Raw genomic sequence first — 20,485 nt, 5'->3', positions numbered from 1 at the left:
ATGTGATTGCCTTCAGATATACAGAAAAACAAAGAACTAAGCATCCTGGATCATGTATTCCAGAACTCAGATTGTGCATTTAGTGTTGCTAGGGAGGATTTATCAAGTCATTGCTCCAAATCGTAAACTTTTCAAAGTGGAAGTGCTTCCTTGAGGACCAGAGAATCCTTCCTTTTTTCCACAAGCGGTAAATTTACCATAACCATAACCAAAAGATGAATCTTTCTTCCAAAAGATGAATTTTTAGTTCTTTCCATGAATAGAATTGAACTTTTTGATGACTACATTAGTGTCATTGAAGCTGAGGTGCTATGTCATTGTTTTGGGGATTTTAAATTTCACTTACGAATGGATTTTGTGAGTTCATTTTACTTGTTTAAAATGGACACATGTACTTTTTTTATTAACTGTCATTATTTTTAAAATTTGTGCTTAATTTTTTCTCTAATCTAAACCATATTTAATATGTTTACTTTCAGGAATTACCCAACTCTGTCTTTCTGGTGATGGAGGTAGGTAGTATACAGGTTTCTGTTTAATTTATTTCAAATTTCTTTTGATTAATAGGTACTTTAAAATTGATGGTAGGTTATTTGAAAATTTGGACTAATAAAGTTGATTCAGTGATTTAGATTCTATTTTATAAGGAATATAAAATTTTTAAATGTTGATTCTATAATTCTTATAATTTGTGAGACTTGATTTATATTATATACAAATGTATTTTTAATTAAAGTTAACTGATAATGAATTGAATTAAGCTTGAAGCAGTGTCTTATTTTAATTACTTTTTCTTTTATATATCAGTATTGCAATGGTGGAGACCTGGCAGATTATTTGCAAGGTAATTTTTTTATTTTGTCAGTGTTCAGTGTAGTAATGTAGTCTGTTTAGTCTTCATTTACTTCTGAAATATGCTACCCCTGTTTTCTGTACTTGTATAGAAACATTCAGTAAATATTTGTGTATGTGTAATTGTGGTCACTTTGCTGACTGACTGTCATTTGTTGTGGTTTTGCTCCTAAACTTTGCTTGTGTATAAGTACTTGTTTATGTGTGCCTCTCTCGGACAGTTTGAGAGGTAGGGCCTCTCCCCAAGAGAGAAAAACCAACAGAATTTCTCTTCAAAAGATGCTAGTGGGCTGCTGTCAGTGAACCTTTAGTCCATTTCATTTACTTCACAAAAACAAAACAAAACAAAGCAAACCAGAATGGAAGAATGTATCCAAGAATGTGTTTATTAATGTGAATGTTGCTCGTAAATTTTTTAAAATGTTATAAGGGATTAAGTGTAACCTTGAAATTATTATGTGGCCCAGAGGTAAGATATTTTGTGGCCCAGGGGTAGGATTTTAGTACTGGATGTTGCTAGTATGTAAAGTGTATTCGTGTAGGACAGTAAGTGCTCGAAGCAAGTTGTGTCCCTCAAAAGTGCTTTTTAAAACGGCCTTAGGTGAGGCCAGCACCTACTTTCTCTCCCCTTAAAGATACACGGGGAGTAGGCAAAAAGGGAGAGGCTCGTCACGCAGCCTAGAGACAGGCCATGACAGTTGCTTGTGAAAACACTAAGACAGCAGTAAACACACACACAAAGGGTATGGACAGCTTACAGAAGAGAAACAACATATTTCAAATGTTCAAGTAAACGAGGAGTGCAATTGAAAATGAGATTTTAAAAATCTTTAGAATATATTGCTGAGGTTTGGAAAGCCATGTAGAAATAATGTAAAGAACACAAGGATTACTCCTTCTAAATACAGCTGAAGCTCCTGTAGGCCCTTCTATGATCCTACTCCGGTCCCTCCCGCTTAGAGACAGCCATTATCCTGAACTCAGGAGTTTAGTCCATGTGTGTTTTTGTATTTCCCTGAGATTCTTTTTTAAGAAATTCTCAGTTTGATGAAAAGATTTTTCAAAATGTCATTTCCTAGTGGATACCGTGCAGAGACAGGCACTTTCTTCACTGCTGGGGGAGAGGAGTTGGAGCTAGAAGACACCTTGCCTTTACCTTCTGGTCCGCCTCTGAATCTTGAACTCCTTGACTGCTTAGTGATCCTGATGAAAGCTCCTTTCCCTGGGGTCAGGTTGAGGGGCACCTTAGCCGTTTAGAGCCCTCATTGGAATATCAGTTTCCTTCTTTCACAGAAATCCTGTTGGACTGACATAGGTGCTGATGCTGCTGTAGCAGATTTGTTAGCTTCGACAGCACTTTTGTCTGTGATGTTGAGCTCTGCATTGGATATTCCAGAGCAATAGTGCTAGAACAGGAGACCCAAGAGTAAAGAGCTTACCAGAATGCTGCAGTCAGGCAGGCAGGCTGGTTTGCAGTAGTTCTGTTGTTCATATAACTTAATCACTATGCGATTTTGGTTATTATTTAACCTCTCCCTGGTCTCTAGCTGCCAGTTGAAGAGACATGTAAACTAAATTTGGTCCTTAAGGAATTGTCTAGAATTAAAGAATTGTCTACTCTTCAATATGGTACCATGGACCACGTGGGACTGTTGAGCTCTTGAAATGTGGCTAGTCTGAATTGAGATGTGCTGTGATATAGAACACACGTTGGATTTTGAACACTTCATAGGGAAAAAGAATGATTATATCTTAAGTTTTTTATATTGATTATAGGTTGAAATGATAATATTTTGGAAGTAGTAGATTAAATATATGTTAGTCCACCAGTTTCTTTTCATGTTTGAAAATGTGGCTACTAGAAAACTTGAAGGTACATATGTGACTCACATTATATTTCTGTTGGAGAGCACTGGTCTGGAAGATCTGGCGGCCAGAGGTCTGGATGGTCTAATGCCGCTAAATCACAAGACAGCTATTTAGTCCTTTTATTTGCTTTGATAAATAAAGTCCCTTTTCTATCGAAAGATAGAAAACAAATTCTATCAATTGCAAGTTTTAAATAAGACAAATTGTAGAGTACTTGGTAAGTTGTACTTTAATTCTTGCAGATATCTTCAGTGTGGCAGCCACAGCTGAGCCTGCCCTGCTAGGACGAACTGCTCAAGAGTTCATTCATCTGAGAGTTTTCATGATAGCTGTGCCTTTAAAATGTTAAACTTTTAACGTGAGAATTTCAATTTATGGGATTGTGTTGAGAGTAGGCATCCTGTGTTCATAGAAATATGTGAATTTTTTACTGTCGTTGGTGCCCAGAAGCAGCCTAAACTAGTTCATTAATTTTTCCCCACAGGAACAGTGTTAGAATTTGGACTCTGAATCAGATAAACCCTAAGTCTATTCAATAGTATGTCATGGGGCAGTGATACTGGTTCTAAGCAGCCGTAGTCATTTAAAGTAGCAAAATTTTTCTAAGCCCTAGAATGAAAATGTAAATGAATGAAATGGAAGAAACTGTACCATCCTTTTTTTTTTTCCCCTCCCTGCTGTACGTGGGCCTCTCACTGTTGTGGCCTCTCCTGTTGCGGAGCATAGGCTCTGGACGCGCAGGCTCAGCGGCCATGGCTCACGGGCCCAGCCGCTCCGAGGCATGTGGGATCCTCCCGGACCGGGGCACAAACCCGTGTCCCCTGCATCGGCAGGCGGACTCTCAACCACTGCACCACCAGGGAAGCCCTGTACCATCCATTTTAAAAATTTTATTTATTTATAATACATTTAATTAATTTAGGTATTCTTGGCTGTGTTGGGTCTTCGTTGCTGTGCACGGGCGCTCTCTAGTTGCGGCGAGCGGGGGCTACTCTTCGTTGTGGTGCGCGGGCTTCTCATTGCGGTAGCTTCTCTTTTTGGGAGCATGGGCTCTAGGCGCGTGGGCTTCAGTAGTTGTGGCTCACGGGCTCCACCAGGCAGGCTCAGTAGTTGTGGCGCACGGGTTTGGTTGCTCCGCGGCATGTGAGATCTTCCCAGATCAGGGCTCGAACCCGTGTACCCTGCATTGGCAGATGGATTCTTAACCACTGCGCCACCAGGGAAGCTCTACCGTCCACTTTAACTGTTTCAGTGTAACTTAAGTAAGACATTACAAAAATAAAGCTCTAGTTGTTGATTTGATGCTCCCACTAATGTGCAGTCATTTATGTGTTGCCACCTGCAGGAAAGTAGATCTGGAAGAATATACTCCAGAGGTAAACAGTGTTCATTCATCTCCAGGATGGGATTAGGGAAGATTTCACTTTTCATATGTTTTAGCGTATTTGGATTTTTATTTTTTAATAGCATCAGGAAAAGAACTCCAAAGAATTTTAAAAAGTGGATAGGTTAAGAACTACCCTCACAGAAAAAAGTATTAGATAATTTTTTTTTAAAGTACATTTATTTATTTATTTTTGGCTGTGTTGAGTCTTTTATTCATTGTTGCGCGCGGGCTTTCTCTAGTTGCGGCGAGCGGGGGCTACTCTTTGTTGCGGTGCACGGGCTTCTCATTGCTGTGGCTTCTCTTGTTGGGAGCACGGGCTCTAGGTGTGTGGGCTCGGTAGTTGTGGCTCATGGGCTCTAGAGCACAGGCACAGTAGTTGTGGAGCACAGGCACAGTAGTTGTGGCGCACGGGCTTAGTTGCTCCATGGCGTGTGGGATCTTTCTGGACCAGGGCTCGAACCCGTGTCCCCTGCATTGGCAGGTGGATTCTTAACCACTGCACCACCAGGGAAGGCCAATTTGGTAATTTTTAAACCATGGGGATTTAGTTTATTTGAAGATGTTAAGGACATGAACTGTCACTTAATGTGTCATTAAAATGATTTTTTAAAAAAATTTAATTAATTAATTTATTTTTGGCTGTGTTGGGTCTTTGTTTCTGTGCGTGGGCTTTCTCTAGTTGCGGTGAGCGGGGGCCACTCTTCATCGCAGTGCGCGGGCCTCTCACTGTCGCGGCCTCTCTTGTTGAGGAGCACAAGCTCCAGACGCGCAGGCTCAGTAGTTGTGGCTCACAGGCCTAGTTGCTCCGAGGCATGTGGGATCTTCCCAGATCAGGGCTTGAACCTGTGTCCCCTGCATTGGCAGGCAGATTCTCAACCACTGTGCCACCAGGGAAGCCCCTAAAATGATTTTTAAAGTAATATTTCACTTGTTCTGAGTGTTAATGTTATTTCTTTCTTAATCTTAAGTGCATATGGAAAGGTTATAAAGAACATATTCTAGAGTTGTATGGGCAGAAGTATGTTCACAAAGGCTTTAAAATGGGGCCATGGATATTAAATCCCTAATGTAGATTCAAGGAATGACTTTTAGAACCACTGTCTTGAAGTATATATTTGTGTACTGCCCACATTTGAGTACTTACGTGCCAGACCTTTTTCTAAAGTCTCTATTATTAAATATGCTGTCTTGCTTGATTGTTACAACAGCCCCGTGTGGTTAGTCTGTTTTCAGCTTTTTATAGATGAGGATGGGCACAGAGGGGTCATCTTCCAGGGTCACAGAGTAAGTGGAGGAGCTGGGATTTGAACAAAGGCAACCTGACTCCAAACCAAGCTCTGTTCCGTTACGTGCTCCAGTGTGCGCGTAGAAACACTGCTGTTTGCTGAACAGTGACTACCCTCAGATCATTCCTACCACCTCTTCGTAGTACCGAAGACATGGCTTCTTACGGGTGTCTTTAGTTAGGAGAGATGCTGCAGTGAGGCGGTGTGTTGGCAACAGGGAGATGGGAGGAGACAGGTGTAGGGCCACCAACCCCGGCAGGCCCACGTGGAAGGGATGCCCAAGTCTCGCCATCCAAGCAGTTCACCTGTTTTTAATTCGTGCTCAGGTAATGGTTGGAATTAAATGTGGACATTTATTCCAGGTATTTGACATGAAGGGGCCTTATTTTTGGCTTGTGGAGGAGACTCACATTTGTTGAGCACCTCTTGTTATGCTCATTCTTCCCAGTAAAAATGCGAGAGGAAAGCCAAAGAGGAACACCAGTGAACATGAAAGGTGCAAGTGTAAATCAGTTCTCTTTACAACAGATTGATTAAAAATTTTGAGATATCCGCTCTCTCTTCACAGACTTAAATTGTTAAAGTAAAAACTGAGAAAATGCGAATCCCAGTTCCGTACTCCCTCAGTGTTCTCCTCAGAATATGCAGATGATGCTTGAATGTTGATGGAGCGCCTTTTCTCCCAGCTAAAGGCACTCTCAGTGAAGACACCATCAGAGTCTTTCTGCATCAGATTGCAGCCGCCATGCGGATCCTGCACACCAAGGGGATCATCCACAGGGATCTCAAGCCCCAGAACATCCTGCTGTCCTATGCCAACCGTAGGAAGGCCACTGTCAGTGGTATTCGCATCAAAATAGGTACCTGGCTCAGTATTGTCTCATGCAAAGAACGTTTTTGGGACTTGGTATTTTTAGATAATTTTAGTTCAGCTTTGTTAGAATGATGGACTTTGTTGAGGCACTTTTAACATTTTTATTGAGTTCAGTGAGGTACATTTGGATATGGGAACCCTTTACATTATTGGCAGCAGGCGCTAGACGGGGCCAAAGACCCCATGCTAGGAGCTCTGAGTACGACTCCCAGCAGGAAATCCTGCTTCTCCTTATCACAGGGAAGCTAATGTATCATGGTTGCTGGCAGCAAATTAATAACCCTGATTCTTTACAGCTTGTTGGATTTTAACGTGAGGGACCTGAGAGATCATTTAGTTCAGGCTTCTTACTTGGAAGTTTTTTTAGCACTCTCAGGATTATTTGAAGCAGTTTATAATGCTAGATTTTTTTAAAAGTTTTTCTCTTCGTTGGTGGAAAAATGATTATTTAGCAGTATTTTAAGAAATCTCTGATATTTTATGGATTACATCTGGTATCTGGAGGAGGACAAAAACAGCTCCAGTTCTATACTGGTATTGATATTGGATGAGAGCTGTATTAATGGATCATGTGTTATAATTAGCATTTTCTCTTGCGAAGTGTGGCACTTCCTTCTTGGTTACAAAACTGGCAGAGCAGTGACTTGTGCAGTTGGTGATGACTACTGTTTCTTAACTTGTTGAAAGTGAGGTAGCTCTTTTTTCTTTGGTGGACAGTCTTATTCAGTAAGCTTTAATTTCTCGCAGTTCTTTTGTACGCTCCTATATCTTTAAAGAATCATATGATCTGTGTTAACTGAGCAAAGATATCATTTGATTTTCTCCTTTTTATTTTGTGAAATAGCGGATTTTGGTTTTGCTCGTTACCTACATAGTAACATGATGGCTGCAACGCTGTGTGGGTCTCCAATGTACATGGTGAGTGAGTGTTTGCATCCTTGTGTGTTTACAGCACAGCAGCATAAGCATTGGAATTTAAGTATAATGCTTGTTTCCAAGTAAGATGTGATTTTATATATAGTCTGAGTTTTTATTATATTACAAATGTTAATTCTATTACTGATAATGATATAATGCAGACGTCTTTCACTTTAGTGTAGCGGACTGTGAAAGTCTGTCATCTTTGCCCATTGGCATTTATTTTTTAACATGATTAGTTAGTTATTATGGTAGAAATCTCCTGTTAGATTAAATTGAAAACAAAAGTTGATGAAATATGGTCATGCTATACATAATGTATAATTTTAGGAATACTTAAAAAAAAACCTTTTGGGGCACGTACCTCTTCAGCTGTAGGGTATAGTCATCTTCTGCATGTTGTCTCTTTAGACAGTATCCCTATATTGTAGAAGTGTTTTCCATCAGTGTCACACTTAACAGCTGAAAAAAATCTTAGTTTTCCTCTTTATCCTCTCCTGTGGTTACTGTCAGGTCTAATAGGGTGAAGCTGTGAAACTTCTGAACTAATGTGAGGTGTTAAGCCTGGAAGTACCTTAATTCTGGAACTTCAGAATCCTGTGAAGTAAATAAATGTACCTATTTCAGTTTTAATTTAAAATGGTTTTATGTTCAATTAGGGTTTCTTCTAATGTAAAACCACTTTGAGCTAAGGGAACTAGTAATCAAAGTGCAGAAAAAATTTTTTGTATTAGACTTACTTTTTCCTGATCATAATCTTACTGCTTATTTAGTAAATGTTATAATTTAATATAATTAAATACCATTTTGCACTTCTTGAGTGTGAAGGTAGTTCAGCCTTGAACTAATAACCTTGAGGATAGACAGTGCTTGGGCTGATTATTAAAGGGAGGTGGCTCAATAAGAAATTTATTAAGGACAATAAATAAAAATGTTATGCCTGGAAAATAAAATTTCACTATCTTTTAAGTGTATTTGACATTCCTATTTAATGCTATGCTTGCCTTGATGGATGGTATTTTTAAAAAGCAACATCTAATGAGAGGGTGGGAAAATAGCTGTGACAAAGCAGCAGAGAAAAAAAAAATTGATTTTTTTGGCTGCTCTGAGCAACATGTGAGATCTTAGTTCCCCGACCAGGGATCGAACTCACGCCCCCTGCATTGGAAGTGCGGAGTGTTAACCACTGGACTGCCAGGGAAGTCCCAAGATAGTTTTCATTATTGTATTTTGCATAATAGATTTTCCATTATTTTAAAAGTTTTCAAATGACAGGAATAATATAGCAAACACTTGTGTACCTACCATCCGTATTTAACAAAGTTAACATTTTGTCATGTTTGCTTTGATCTTTTTTTTAGAAACAAAGTATTTCAGAAACAGTTCATGTGCCCTCCGTAGCCCTCCTTTTTCCATTTCCCACTCTCCTACCCCAGAAGTAACCTCTATCCTGTAATTGGGGTATATTTTTCTTTATTATTATTTTAATACTCTTTTTGTAGTTTATGTGTCCATAATATTATATAGAAATGTTTGTTTCTGCAACTTGCTTCTTTTCATGCGCCGTTGTTTCTGAGATTTACCAGTAAGCCTCAATGTAAGAATGTGGTTCTGTATTCGTTGCAGTATCATTTGATTAGGGCAATATCACAGTGTGTTGTTTTTATTTTTGTGGTTTTGTTAGGAGTATGACCTTTTCCAGCTAATTAATCCATACATATTAATTATGTAAATGACCTAATGCATGTCTCTTGAATTGTTTTATCCCCAGGCTCCTGAGGTTATTATGTCTCAACATTATGATGCCAAGGCCGACCTGTGGAGCATAGGGACAGTGATATATCAGTGCCTTGTTGGAAAACCACCTTTTCAGGTACCTTGACTTTTTTTGGATGTGCTCAGTTTGGGAATCTTCTCATTTTGCAGTTGCCTTTGACTTATAAAATGGGGAATACAGTTGACCCTTGAACGATGTAGGGGTTAGGGGTGCTGACCCCTTGCAGTGGAAAATGTGCTGTAACTTTACAGTCGGCCCCTTGTACTTGCCATTCTGCATCCGTGGGTTCAACCAACTGCAGATCGTGTAGTACTGTAGTATGTATCGAAAAAAGGTTCCTGCACAGTTCAAACCCATGGTGTTCAAGGGTCACCTGTACTTTGAAAGCAGTGTTTCTGGTTCCTCTGTGACTTATTTTGATTTTGTTAACAGGCAAAACTGCTGTAGTGAGCCAGAACGTCTTTCGCTTTTTCCTTTTTTATCTGCCTTCCCTAGTAGTTGGACTGGGCCTGGGGCCGCTTAGGTTCCCCAGGCTCATAAAAGCTGGTGCAGCTTAGCTAACAACCTGGTGGGAAATAGGTGTGAACAGTGATGTCAGCGCTTCCTGCTTAGCCTTGTTTTGGGGTCTTGGAATCCACGTGAGGGCTAGGGCAGGTCTGGGAAGATCACTGGAAACTGTCCCCAGCTCTCTATTCCTGTCACTGCTGGGTGAGAGGTAATTATTTAGGCTTTATGGAAGTTACTTTGAGTAGGTCTTCCTCTCCCTTAACATCCTGTCAAAAAGAGGCCTCCTAGGGTATAATCACAATGATTCCTCTTGAGTTCATACTGCCCAGTTACAAAGAGGAGTTTTGAATCTGAAAACTGGAACAGAGTGAAATTATTTGCCCAACATGGTTTTTAAAAGTCGGTGACACAGCCAGGTTGAACACTTAATTTCCCAACCTAGTTTGGGCGTAGAGACAGCTTCACTAATTCAGCAGCGCTTATTATGAGGGTGCTGCTTGTTACTATGGCAGAAGAGTAGCAGTCATCTGAGTTCTCTTCCTTGAATCCCTCGGAGGTAAAATACACCCTGATCTTACACAGTAAAAATACACCTGTGGGTAGGCCATGTAACCTCCAGAGTAGTGATTTTCAGGCCTTTCTGAGAATCTGACCTCAGAAAAGGTACATTATTGTGCCCAGATGTGCAGAATTCACGTACAATTTCAGAAGTTTTTTAAGTTCCTGGTGCCCATCTATGGCTCCTTCAGCATTCCATGGCTTTCAGGTTCAGAGTTTCTGTTCTATAGCAGAATGTGAGCTTTGATCATATGATTTGGAATTTTTGCCCTTAGTTGTTTAGGAAATTAAACCTTTTTCTTCCCTTTTTTTTTTTTTTTTTTTTTTAAAACAGGCTAATAGTCCTCAAGACCTACGGATGCTTTATGAGAAAAACAGAAACTTAACGCCTAGGTATGTGTTTTGATTACACTGGGTTTTACCATTTGTCGGTGCAGTGTTGTCTATTTGAATTCTATGTGTTTTATGTTTTTCCGTTATTGAATCTTTTTTCAATTAACAGTAAGGAGAGCTCTCATTTTAACAGGAAATTAGAAAATTACTAGTGTATCGTAGGTGCCTGTGTGCTGTATCATTTTCTTTCTTTTTAAAAATGTTAAGTTTATTTAAAAGAAAAACCTACAGAAGTTATATGTGTTCTTTGAGGAGAGGGAGATGCAAACAGAATAGATGTGCATAAAGTAGAAAATAGCTAGGCTTTCCCCTAGAAAATAGCTAGCTCTAAAATAGCTAGAGAGTCCCCAAGTTAGATGTAACGTATTTTGTTTAATCAGATCCCTGTTTTCATTTTTTTGGATACTACAAACAGGCTTTACTGAGGAGAGATTGTGTATGTGTGTGCGTGCGTGCATGTATACACACATTTGTGCATTCCTTTAGGATGGACTCCTAGAAATGGAATTGTTGGGCTTAGAGACACTCTCTCCAGCTCGGCTGGCCCTGTTTGCACTGCTGAACAAGCAGTGCGCTCCTTTCCTGCGTTCTACCAGCAGGGGTTGTTACCAGTCTCGATGCCTCCCAAGCAGGGCCAATTAGCTCTTCATTTAACTTGCATTATTTTCTTTACTAGTGAGGTTGGCTCGCTATTTGTTTAACATCCTTTTGTAGTTTTTATTCTGTGAATTACATATTCCTATTACTCACTTTTTTTTTTATTGCCTTGTCCTTTTTTATTGGATTTCAGGAAGCTGTGTTATTTCTCACTTGTATTTATTTAAGCTCTGCCCTTTTGCAGATGGAATTGGAGGTGGCTGTTTGTCTAACAGAGAACTCTGTAGCAACCGTTAGTGCTAGGTCGACATTGTGTTAAAACTCAAGATGGTCTGTGCTTGTGAAGTTCTGTGTTCTCGCAGATATTCCAAAAACAGCAATAAGAAGCACGATGCAAGAGTCTTCCCAAATTGATGCTATTTTTCAAAGGCAGTTGCTTAGTGTTTGTTTGTTTGTTTTTTCCTTTAAGGAGTGAAGGTCTACCATGGTTCTCTTGGTATAAAATGTAGTGTTTGTGAAACTGTATATACATTTTCATTTACTGTAATGAAGGCGAAAGTCGTGTAGTTAATATATAAACTCACCACTTAGGTGGTTTTTTTTTCCTTTCCCCCTCCAGCATTCCCAGAGAAACATCACCTTATTTGGCTAATCTCCTTTTGGGTTTGCTTCAGAGAAACCAAAAAGATAGAATGGACTTTGGTAAGTAATATTTTCAAATTTTGTATGTATGCTAGTTTCTAATTTTATTTTTGTGTATTCAAAAAAGGTTTTTTTTAATTTATTTTTTATTGAAGTATGGTTGATTTACAATGTTGTGTTAGTTTCTGGTATACAGCAAAGTGACTCAATTACACATATGTATACATTCTTTTCATATTCTTTTCCATTATGGTTTATCACAGGATGTTGAATATAGTTCCCTGTGCTATACAGTAGGACCTTGTTGTTCATCCATCCTACATATACTAGCTTGCATCTGCTAATCCCAAACTCCGACTCCATCCCTACGCCCCTACCCACCTTGGCAACCACATGAAAAGGTTTTTTTAAAAGATACTATAAATGTTTCAGAAGAAAATGAAAATCAGTTTTACTTTTCTTTCTATCTCTTTGTCTTTTTTCTTTCACGTATTTTGTAAATGTATGGAAGGTATATAAATAGTTAATATAATCAGTAATTTAGAAGCTATTATCCTATTTGTCGTTTCACTATTGGCCGATATTTCTCATGGTCACAGAGCAATCTCAGTTTAATTTCTCCCTCGGAAAGATAAAAATATTTACCAAACTACATGACTAAAGTTTAATTCCAATTTTTACCACACTTTAAGAAAAGATATGTTTAGACTATTTCATCTTTCCGCCATACAGAAACTATTAGAGCTACTGTCTACTGAGAACATTTACGGGGACAGTGAACCGAGTGCTTCCGAGTGGGAGGTAGTTTAGACTAAACCTGACTTCAGCTCATTCCTGATTGTGTATTACCTGGAGAACCTCCGTGCTGGGCTGTGCCATTCTCCTTGTCTGCTCTGTGCTATTTAGTAACATACAATTTGGAGACTTAATGAAGAATGAGATGGTCTTCATGAGGTTTTAAAGAAATAACGCAATTATACATACAGGAAAAGAGTAAATTAATGAACTGCCATGTACTCACCTACTTATTTATCTTTATCTAATTAGCAGGCTTACTGTGTAGGTTTTATCCTTGGTGAATAGCTGAAGAAACTAAAAATCAAATTAATAGCTTTTTTAAAAATGTGAAACCAGCTGTAGGAATATTTCTTCTGGGACAGGAGAGTAGAGTTTATTATACAAATCAGCTGTCTAAGATTTCCCGTTAGGACAGTTAAGAGCCATAGTTCACAGAGCGATGAGCGAGGGCCTGGTCACAGTTCTCCGTGCCCTTGTCTGTTTGAGGACAGCACACACTAGAGGACACATCTGCTTTAGTCGCCTCAGGGGTGCTGTGCTGGTAATGGACACTCTGAGAATTCACACCATTATTTTAAAATTTTCATTCATTAAGAATTACTTATAATTTGATGGGTTTTATGGATGATTTATAAAATAACGTGCTTTTACATTTAAAGGAAATGGAGTCTATGTAAAGAAGCTAATAATAATTATGTATGATCTCAAGGATATTATGTTAACTACATTGACGAGGTTAACCTATCTGCAAAAATCAACATCAGTTTAATGGTTTCATTCTCATTTTCATTATAGAAGCATTTTTTAGCCATCCTTTTCTTGAGCAAGTTCCAGTAAAAAAATGTGAGTACCCACTTTTTACATTTCTACTTAAAGAGTGAATGCAAGCTTAAGGAAAAATTAGTATTTGGTATTATAAAATTAATTTTTTATGTGCTTCTCAAGATTTCATTGAGCTTTTCTTAAATATTTGTAGTTGTGTTTATTTAATTACAATTCTGTTTTTCCTTCCAAGTCCAAATTGAAAGAGTTTAGTAATTACTGCATTTTTGGTTTCACCCATGGGAGCTGTAATAAGTAGGTGAATGTAAATTTTTGGCCAACACAAAGCTGTAGTAGTTGTGACAGGTTTGCTAGTGGACAACTTGTGTAATCGCACTCCATTCGTCGGTGTTTCTCCCCCAGCCTGCCCGGTCCCGGTGCCCGTGTACGCCGGCTCCACCTCTGAAGGTCCCTGTAGCAGCTCTCCATCCTGTCGCTTCGCCTCTCCACCTGTAAGTCCTGGTTGTATTAAAGGTAACGTTAGAGCCTATGTTATTGCATCTGCTCACAGAGCCTGCAGATACGTCGTGGGTATTCTCTTTATGTGTGGAGTTTCCTAGCGCAGCTGAGGCCTGGGCAAAGAGTGCTGTTGTTGAGGCCCTCGGTCTGGACTCTGCCTTATCTGGCTGTGCACACTCCCCTCGTGACTGGTGGACACAGTACTCTCACCCTTTCGTGACCAGTGAGGTGGGGAAAGATGTCACTGTGACACGTAGATAGGTAATTCGCATTTGTTTCATGAATGTCATAAACATCGGTCTGGACAGTTATCGTACATAGAACTTGCAGTGGTGGACGAGTGCCCTCTGAGCGGACTTCACTGCCTTAGGCCCCGTAGTCATAGTGACTGGCCCTGTGAGCCGGCTCCACTGCAGCCTCTTCCCTCCCCAGGGCTGCCCGATCCGTGCACCCCATGGCCATCTTCCCTGCAGTCTCAGTGCTTCTTCCTGATCCTGAGAACTTACGGCCACTTCTGGTCATTCCTTCCTTCTGCTCTGCTCTCCCAGGTCTTGCCTTTCCGACTTCTGTGCTTTTCTGGACTTTCCCCCACATCTCTCTTGCTGCCTGAGAGGGCTGTGACCTTGAGACTTTTCACAAGCCAAGGTCCAGGGGCCGTTGTGTCAGCCACTGCAGGTGTTTTCCAGACTGGCCTGGCAGACGTGCATTTCTTGAATTCTGCTGGCAGAAGGGTCGGGGAATCGCAGAGGGAGCTGGTTGGGTGATTAGCAGCTTGAGGCTTAGGAGTCTGGGGCTTGGGAGCTTCCACATCCCTGACTTGCCATATTACCTATGACAGGTGACTCGGTGTCTCTGAGCCTGTTTCTCATAAGTAAAGTGAGTATAATTTACCCACTTCAGAGTTTTTTAAGGATTAATGAGCAAAAGCACCTGCTCCAGTGCCTGGCACACAGTAATACTCAGGAAGTGGCAGGTGCAGTTATTCTTATTTTCCAGGGAAACCTAGTACCCCACAGAGAAAGCAGATGCTGCGGCAGCCTGTTGCGAACGGATGAGCCCTAAAGCTGGCAGGAAGCCCTTCTGCACAGCCCTGCAGGCTCAGACCAGATAGACTAATAAGACTTACATTACATTCCCATGAACTTAAAAAAACTAAGAGGGGCAAAAAGTGTTGTATATTTCCAGTTTCAGTCTGGAATATAGGAAAACACTGGATTTGGAGCTACTGGGGAGAAATGCAGAGGAACTGCAGGGAAAGACCGAAGGCTCTGTTTGGAGCCGGGCAGGACCAGCCTCAGCGCTGGCCCTGCTGCTTGCTCACTATATCCTACAGGGCAGGTCAGTTCCCAGGCTGAGCTGAGCTTCCTTGTCTGTAACGTAGGTTACAGAGGCCTGGTTAACCTCTGGTTGAAGGGGAGTGGGTGGTAGTATGTAGTGAGTGCTTGATAACTGTAGCTACCATGATAGAGCACGTATGTGATACAAGGTGACACGCGGTGTGAAAAGCAGAGATGGTGCTGGAGAAGGACAGCAGGGGAGAAGCTGAGTGTGGGAAAGCCTGGGGGATGGTAGGACCCCAAGGGAGGAGAAAGAGAGGGGCCGCCAGGAGGGACGCAGCTGGGAAGTGCTTTGACTGGACAGAGTGTGCTGGACTTCTGTTGGATGGGGATGCTTTGAAAGGGAGCGCAAGACAGCAGCGTGTCTTGGGCCGCTGGGAAGAGTGGAACAGGTGCTTGCAGGAGGAGGGGCGAGGGGCGGGGGAGGGGAGACATACTTAGATGCTCAGAACTTTGGTGGAAAAACCTTTTTTAGAAGGCCTTTATGACAAGCTAATGCTTGAAGTGAAAATAACAAGGAAATCTGGAAATAAGAGGAGAGCAGGAATAATATAATGTAATGTAGTGTAATTTCCAGTTAGTGAGATTAGAAAATGGGATGATTTGTTAGGCCTTGCTTTCAACATAGTCTGCAAAAGTGAGAGGACTTCCTATAGGCACTGCCTTCCTTCCTAGGGCTGCAGCAGACTCTTGTACTGAGGGTGGATGCATGCAGGCATGCCCACGTAACATTCTCTTTTTTACGTTCTCACACAAATATCCAGCTGCTACTTCATTCCAGAGAAATCTTTGAAAGGTGAAAAACAAAAACTCTGTAACAAAAAGCTCAAATCACTCTTTTAGTTAGGATTCTGGCTATAGGCTAAATGCTACTTAGATAATATCTCTTGAATATCTATTGCTTTAGTCACATTTATTAAATGCCTACTTTCTGTGAAGTTTTGGTTGATACCAGTGGAAGATATGACCAGGTCCCTTCACTGAGGAGCTTTTAGTTTAATTGTGTGGAGAAGAGGCAGGTAAAGCATCGCTATAGAAGCATATGTATACATGCCTTTACTGCCTGTGGGAGTGTGGATGAGGGGCATGAAATCAGACTAAGAAGCCAGCAAAGATGCTCAGGAGAGGCACTGAGCTGAGTTTTTTGTTTTTGTTTTTTGTTTTTTTATTTATTTATTTTCAGCTGCGTTGGGTCTTCGTTGCTGCACGCAGGCTTTCTCTAGTTGCGGCGAGCGGGGGCTACTCTTTGTTGTGGTGTGCGGGCTTCTCATTGCAGTGGCTTCTCTTGTTGTGGAGCACGGGCTCTAGGTGGGCGGGCTTCAGTAGTTGTGGCACATGGGCTCAGTAGTTGTGGCTTGCAGGTTCTAGAGCACGGGCTCAGTAGTTGTGGTGCATGGGCTTAGTTGCTCCGCGGCATGTGGGATCTCCCTGGACCAGGGCTTGAACCCATGTCCCCTGCACTGGCAGGCAGATTCTCAACCACTGCACCACCAGGGAAGCCCTTGAGTTGAGTTTGGAAGGAAGAGTAAGCACGGTGAATTTGTAGAAGAGTGGTGTTGTAAGCAGAGGAATCCCTGTGGAATGGTGACCCGCTGAAGGAATCTGTAGCCGTCCTTGGCCATAATGTTTATTAGAATTAAGTGAAATGTAAGTTCAGCTCGTTAGTCTCCCTGGCCACATTTCAAGTGCTCATAGCCACATGTAGCTGGTGGCCACCATGCTGGATAGAACAGAACTCTCCCATCGTTGCAGGAAGCTCTGGTTGGACAGGCTTCTCTGACGATTCAGTCTGTAGGGTGCAGAGAGCATTGGTTATGTGCCGAGGGGAAAGCAGAGCCAGAAGGGTACGGAGAGGCTGTGTCTTGGCAGAATTTGGGCACCGAGCAGAGGAGGCCAGACTTTTTGTGGTGGGCCATTTGAGAGATCTTAAGTGGAGGCGTCATCTGATCCACTGTGTTTTAGCAAATAAATTCCTCTGTAAGCAGGTGGAGGATTGGATCGGAGACAAGGAGAGAATCCTCTCTACTAGATCAAAGAGAACAACCTGTGACCATTGCAGATTTTTTGGTTTGGTTTTGGTCTTGCTTTGTTTTTATTGAGAATGAGGGCCTGAAGTAAGTCAGCAGTAGGAAAGGGGAAGACGAGGGGCCAGGAAGTGCAAGGTGAAGAGTTTGTAGCACTTGGCGATTGCTTGAACTTGGGACCTAAGGAAGAGGATGATCTTGATGGGACCCAAGTGGGTGGACTTTGATGGAGCCACTCAGCGAGGGAGCACAGAGGCGACGCGCTGGCGGTGCAGACGCGGGGGCAGCCTGGGAGAGGCAGGGCTGCAGTCGTCACTCTGGCAGTGGTAGCTGAGGCGGGAAGGTGAGAGTGACCCCAGGTGAGGCTACGAAGTGTGCCGAGTGGAGGCCCAGGGTAGCCCTGGGGAATCCCGCAAGCCACTCCTCTCCGTCAAGGGGCAAAGGAGACTAAGAAGCAGTGGGGAAAGCAAGACAGTAGGGTCACTGAATGGAGGCGGTGGGTCAGGAGGAGAGCGGCCCACAGTGTCGGAGTCGCAGAGTCAGGTCACTTAAGGCATAGAGGAGCCTCCGGAGAATGCAGCCACAGGGGTCCCCGGTAGGCTTAATAAAGGCGGTTTTGGTGGAGGGTTGAAAGCAGGAAGTGGGTTATGGTGGGTTAGGCGACACACAGGGGGTGAGGAATTGGGGTCAGTGAAGACTGAAGTTTCAAGAAACATTGTTAAGTGAAGAAGGGAGAGAAGATGGTAATTGAGAGGGCTGCATTGATTTGAGATGTGGAAAAATTCAACATGTTTGTGTGCAGAGGGGAAAAAAGCCAGAATAAAGGGAGAGGGTGAAAGTGTCAGGAGCAGAGGGGAGTGATCTGGGTCCTTGAGGAGGTGGGGAGAATTAGTGGAGAGATTAGCTTTGAATGCAAGAAGCATCTCTTCCACCCAAGTGGTTGTGGATGAAGGTGATTTTATAAATAGCAAAGGAGGAAATTGAGAGAGTTCCTGCCTGGAAAGAAATGGCACTGGAAAGAAATCATGGAGTTAGATACTTGGAATCCAGCCCAGCTCAACCGCTCTTCAGTTGGCAGATTTCCTAATCTTCTGAGTTTTGTTTATTTATGTATGAAATGGATTTCAGAACAGGGCTGAAGTTAGATAATACACGGAAAGCTCTTAACAGTGCCTATAGCCCATGGTAGGTGCTCTGTAATGTTAGTCCTAGATCTTCCTCTCTTTATAACCTTGAAGCGTAAGTGCTCTTCAGAAAGTGATAAGGAGAATTTATATCATGTGTATGTCAAGCACACACACACACACACACACACACACACACACAAAGAAGTGATAAGGAGATCTGAGACTGATTTCATTGCTCAGTGACATTCACAGGAGCAGTAGCAGTCTAACCCTGGGGTTGAAAGAGCATATTATGTCGTATTTTCCTTTTTCTTAAATAGAAACAAAGGTTAAACATGGTAATGGGGACCTAACACAACAAACTACGAAGTTCATTGTTTTAGGAAACTATTGTATGATGAAGACATTCAGTTAGAGTTGTCACTAGTGTCCTTGAAGTGGGCAAGTGTCAAGAGGTCTGTAGCTACTTACGCCCACGTATCTTTAAATATCTTTATATGCTTTTCTTCCCTTCCTGTCCTGTCTCCCACAAATCAACTCCTTCCCTTGACAAAAAAGAACACAAAAGGAACACACCCACGCCTGTAAGGTTTTCTAAATCTCTCCTTCTGGAAGTGTAAATAATCTCTGTGCTTACATGCCCTTATCCTTACTGTGAACATGGGTCTCTCGCTTTCCCTTTTATAATGTTTTCTTCATTGGAGATTTAAAACTTTGTGTGTGCAGGATGTCATTAATTTAAAGTCCCTGGACGTTTTGTTTTAGTCATGAAGTAAACAGGTATTGAGTATCTGCTTTGCTAGGCCATGCGCTGAAACGGGGATGTGGAGATGATAAAAACTCCCCTCACCCATTTCAGGAGAGGCAGCTTGTACGTGTGATAACTGGTATGATGGGGTTTTTGCTGTTGTTGTTTTGGTATGATGTATTTTTAAGTATCATTTTTAGAAGACATTTTAGAAGTCATTATGGAAAGACACTTTAAACTGTGCTTTTCTAAGGGAAAGATTTTCCAAAGAGATTTTTTTAATCTTAAATGGAATTGAACTCTATGCCACTTTCATGAAAAAAATATTCCTTAGTCTGATGGCTATTCTGACTTGCATTTTATTATGAGGCCACTTTTAATTTTATGTTGTTAATTTTAGTCCCTTCCAGATGTGCAGCATATTCAGGAAGAAAGCTTACCCTCCCCACCGTTGGGTCCTCCCAGCTCCCTCCAGGTGTCCAAAGATTCCGCCAGTACTAGTAGCAAGAACTCTTCTTGTGACACGGATGACTTTGTTTTGGTTCCACACAACACCTCGTCAGACCACTCATGTGAGAATCTTTTCTGCTTGTACACATTATATTTCTGAATTTACTAGACTAGCATTTTTTAACCTTTATATCACGCTGTCTTGTGTAGGACACCTTTACAAATGGACATTTTATTTAGTTGATGGAATTCCAGAACTATCTACCTACCTTCCTGTAATCTGCTCAGTCATCTTCTATAAGACAGTAACCTTGGATTCTGAAGGTAGATGAAAACTTTGTAGGAAATGATCTCAAATTCTGTTTGTATCCAAACAGAAAGGAATAGAGAAGCCAACATAATGAGAAAAATTAAATTTAAGGAAAGGAATTAAAGGAAGACCTCTTCTGGAAAAAGCCTGAGAGTCAAAGGGTCTTAAAAACAGTCTGGATGGTGCTTCAGGAGCTACTGGCCTGAGTGCAGGAATGAGCCTCATAAATTTACAGGAAGAATTTGTATAAAGGAAGCAGAATCCAAGCTGACTGAATACAGTCAGGGTTCTGTGGAACAGTGAAGGGCAGCAGAAAACCCACAGAAAGAGAAGTTAGACAAAACCATGAAAAAAGAGGGAAACATGGTTTGGAAATTCGATTACTTTCAACAAGTGAATAGTACCCAGTTGACTGTGTGCAGATGTAGAAAGTTGGAGACGTTTGTATCAAGAGGTCTCTAGTTGTTTGTCAAATACATATTTAGTAGCTGCTTACATTCACCCCTGCGCTGGCTGTTGTGAAGGCTGTGGCCCTAGACCAAACATGCTTCGGGGCTGATTGGCTGGGGCAGGGGAAACACACACGGCACATAAGGCAAGCGGCGGGCCCTGATCCGTGTGCTGAGAGCTGGCAGCTGCCTTTAAAAATCATCCTGTGTGGTGGTTTTATTTCACTAAAAAGGTAATTAAAACTTTTTAAATTGTGAAATATTTCAAACAAAATAACGCGGCAGATACTCAGATCATCCA

At 41.5% G+C, this 20,485-nt stretch overlaps 1 protein-coding gene across 10 annotated transcripts in view; it reads left to right on the top strand.

Moving 5' to 3' along the window:
• The window catches only part of ULK2 (unc-51 like autophagy activating kinase 2), a 66,519-nt gene that overhangs the window by 10,590 nt on the left and 35,444 nt on the right, over positions 1–20,485 (top strand). For 8 of the 10 annotated variants that reach the window (XM_019944205.3, XM_019944206.3, XM_019944202.3 and 5 more), the window contains 10 exons: positions 480–512; positions 808–844; positions 6,081–6,254; positions 7,113–7,186; positions 8,958–9,059; positions 10,363–10,421; positions 11,638–11,720; positions 13,254–13,301; positions 13,644–13,732; positions 19,376–19,547. In XM_019944205.3, coding sequence (XP_019799764.2) covers positions 480–512; positions 808–844; positions 6,081–6,254; positions 7,113–7,186; positions 8,958–9,059; positions 10,363–10,421; positions 11,638–11,720; positions 13,254–13,301; positions 13,644–13,732; positions 19,376–19,547 — 871 coding nt within the window. Of the gene's footprint in view, positions 1–479; positions 513–807; positions 845–5,962; positions 6,255–7,112; positions 7,187–8,957; positions 9,060–10,362; positions 10,422–11,637; positions 11,721–13,253; positions 13,302–13,643; positions 13,733–19,375; positions 19,548–20,485 lie in introns of all 10 variants that reach the window. The other 2 variants (XM_073797765.1, XM_033846655.2) reach the window with 2 other exon arrangements.

The sequence above is a fragment of the Tursiops truncatus genome, chromosome 20, assembly GCF_011762595.2.
Source record: "Tursiops truncatus isolate mTurTru1 chromosome 20, mTurTru1.mat.Y, whole genome shotgun sequence".
NCBI lineage: Eukaryota > Metazoa > Chordata > Mammalia > Artiodactyla > Delphinidae > Tursiops > Tursiops truncatus.
This window is presented reverse-complemented; position numbering and strand designations above follow the sequence as displayed.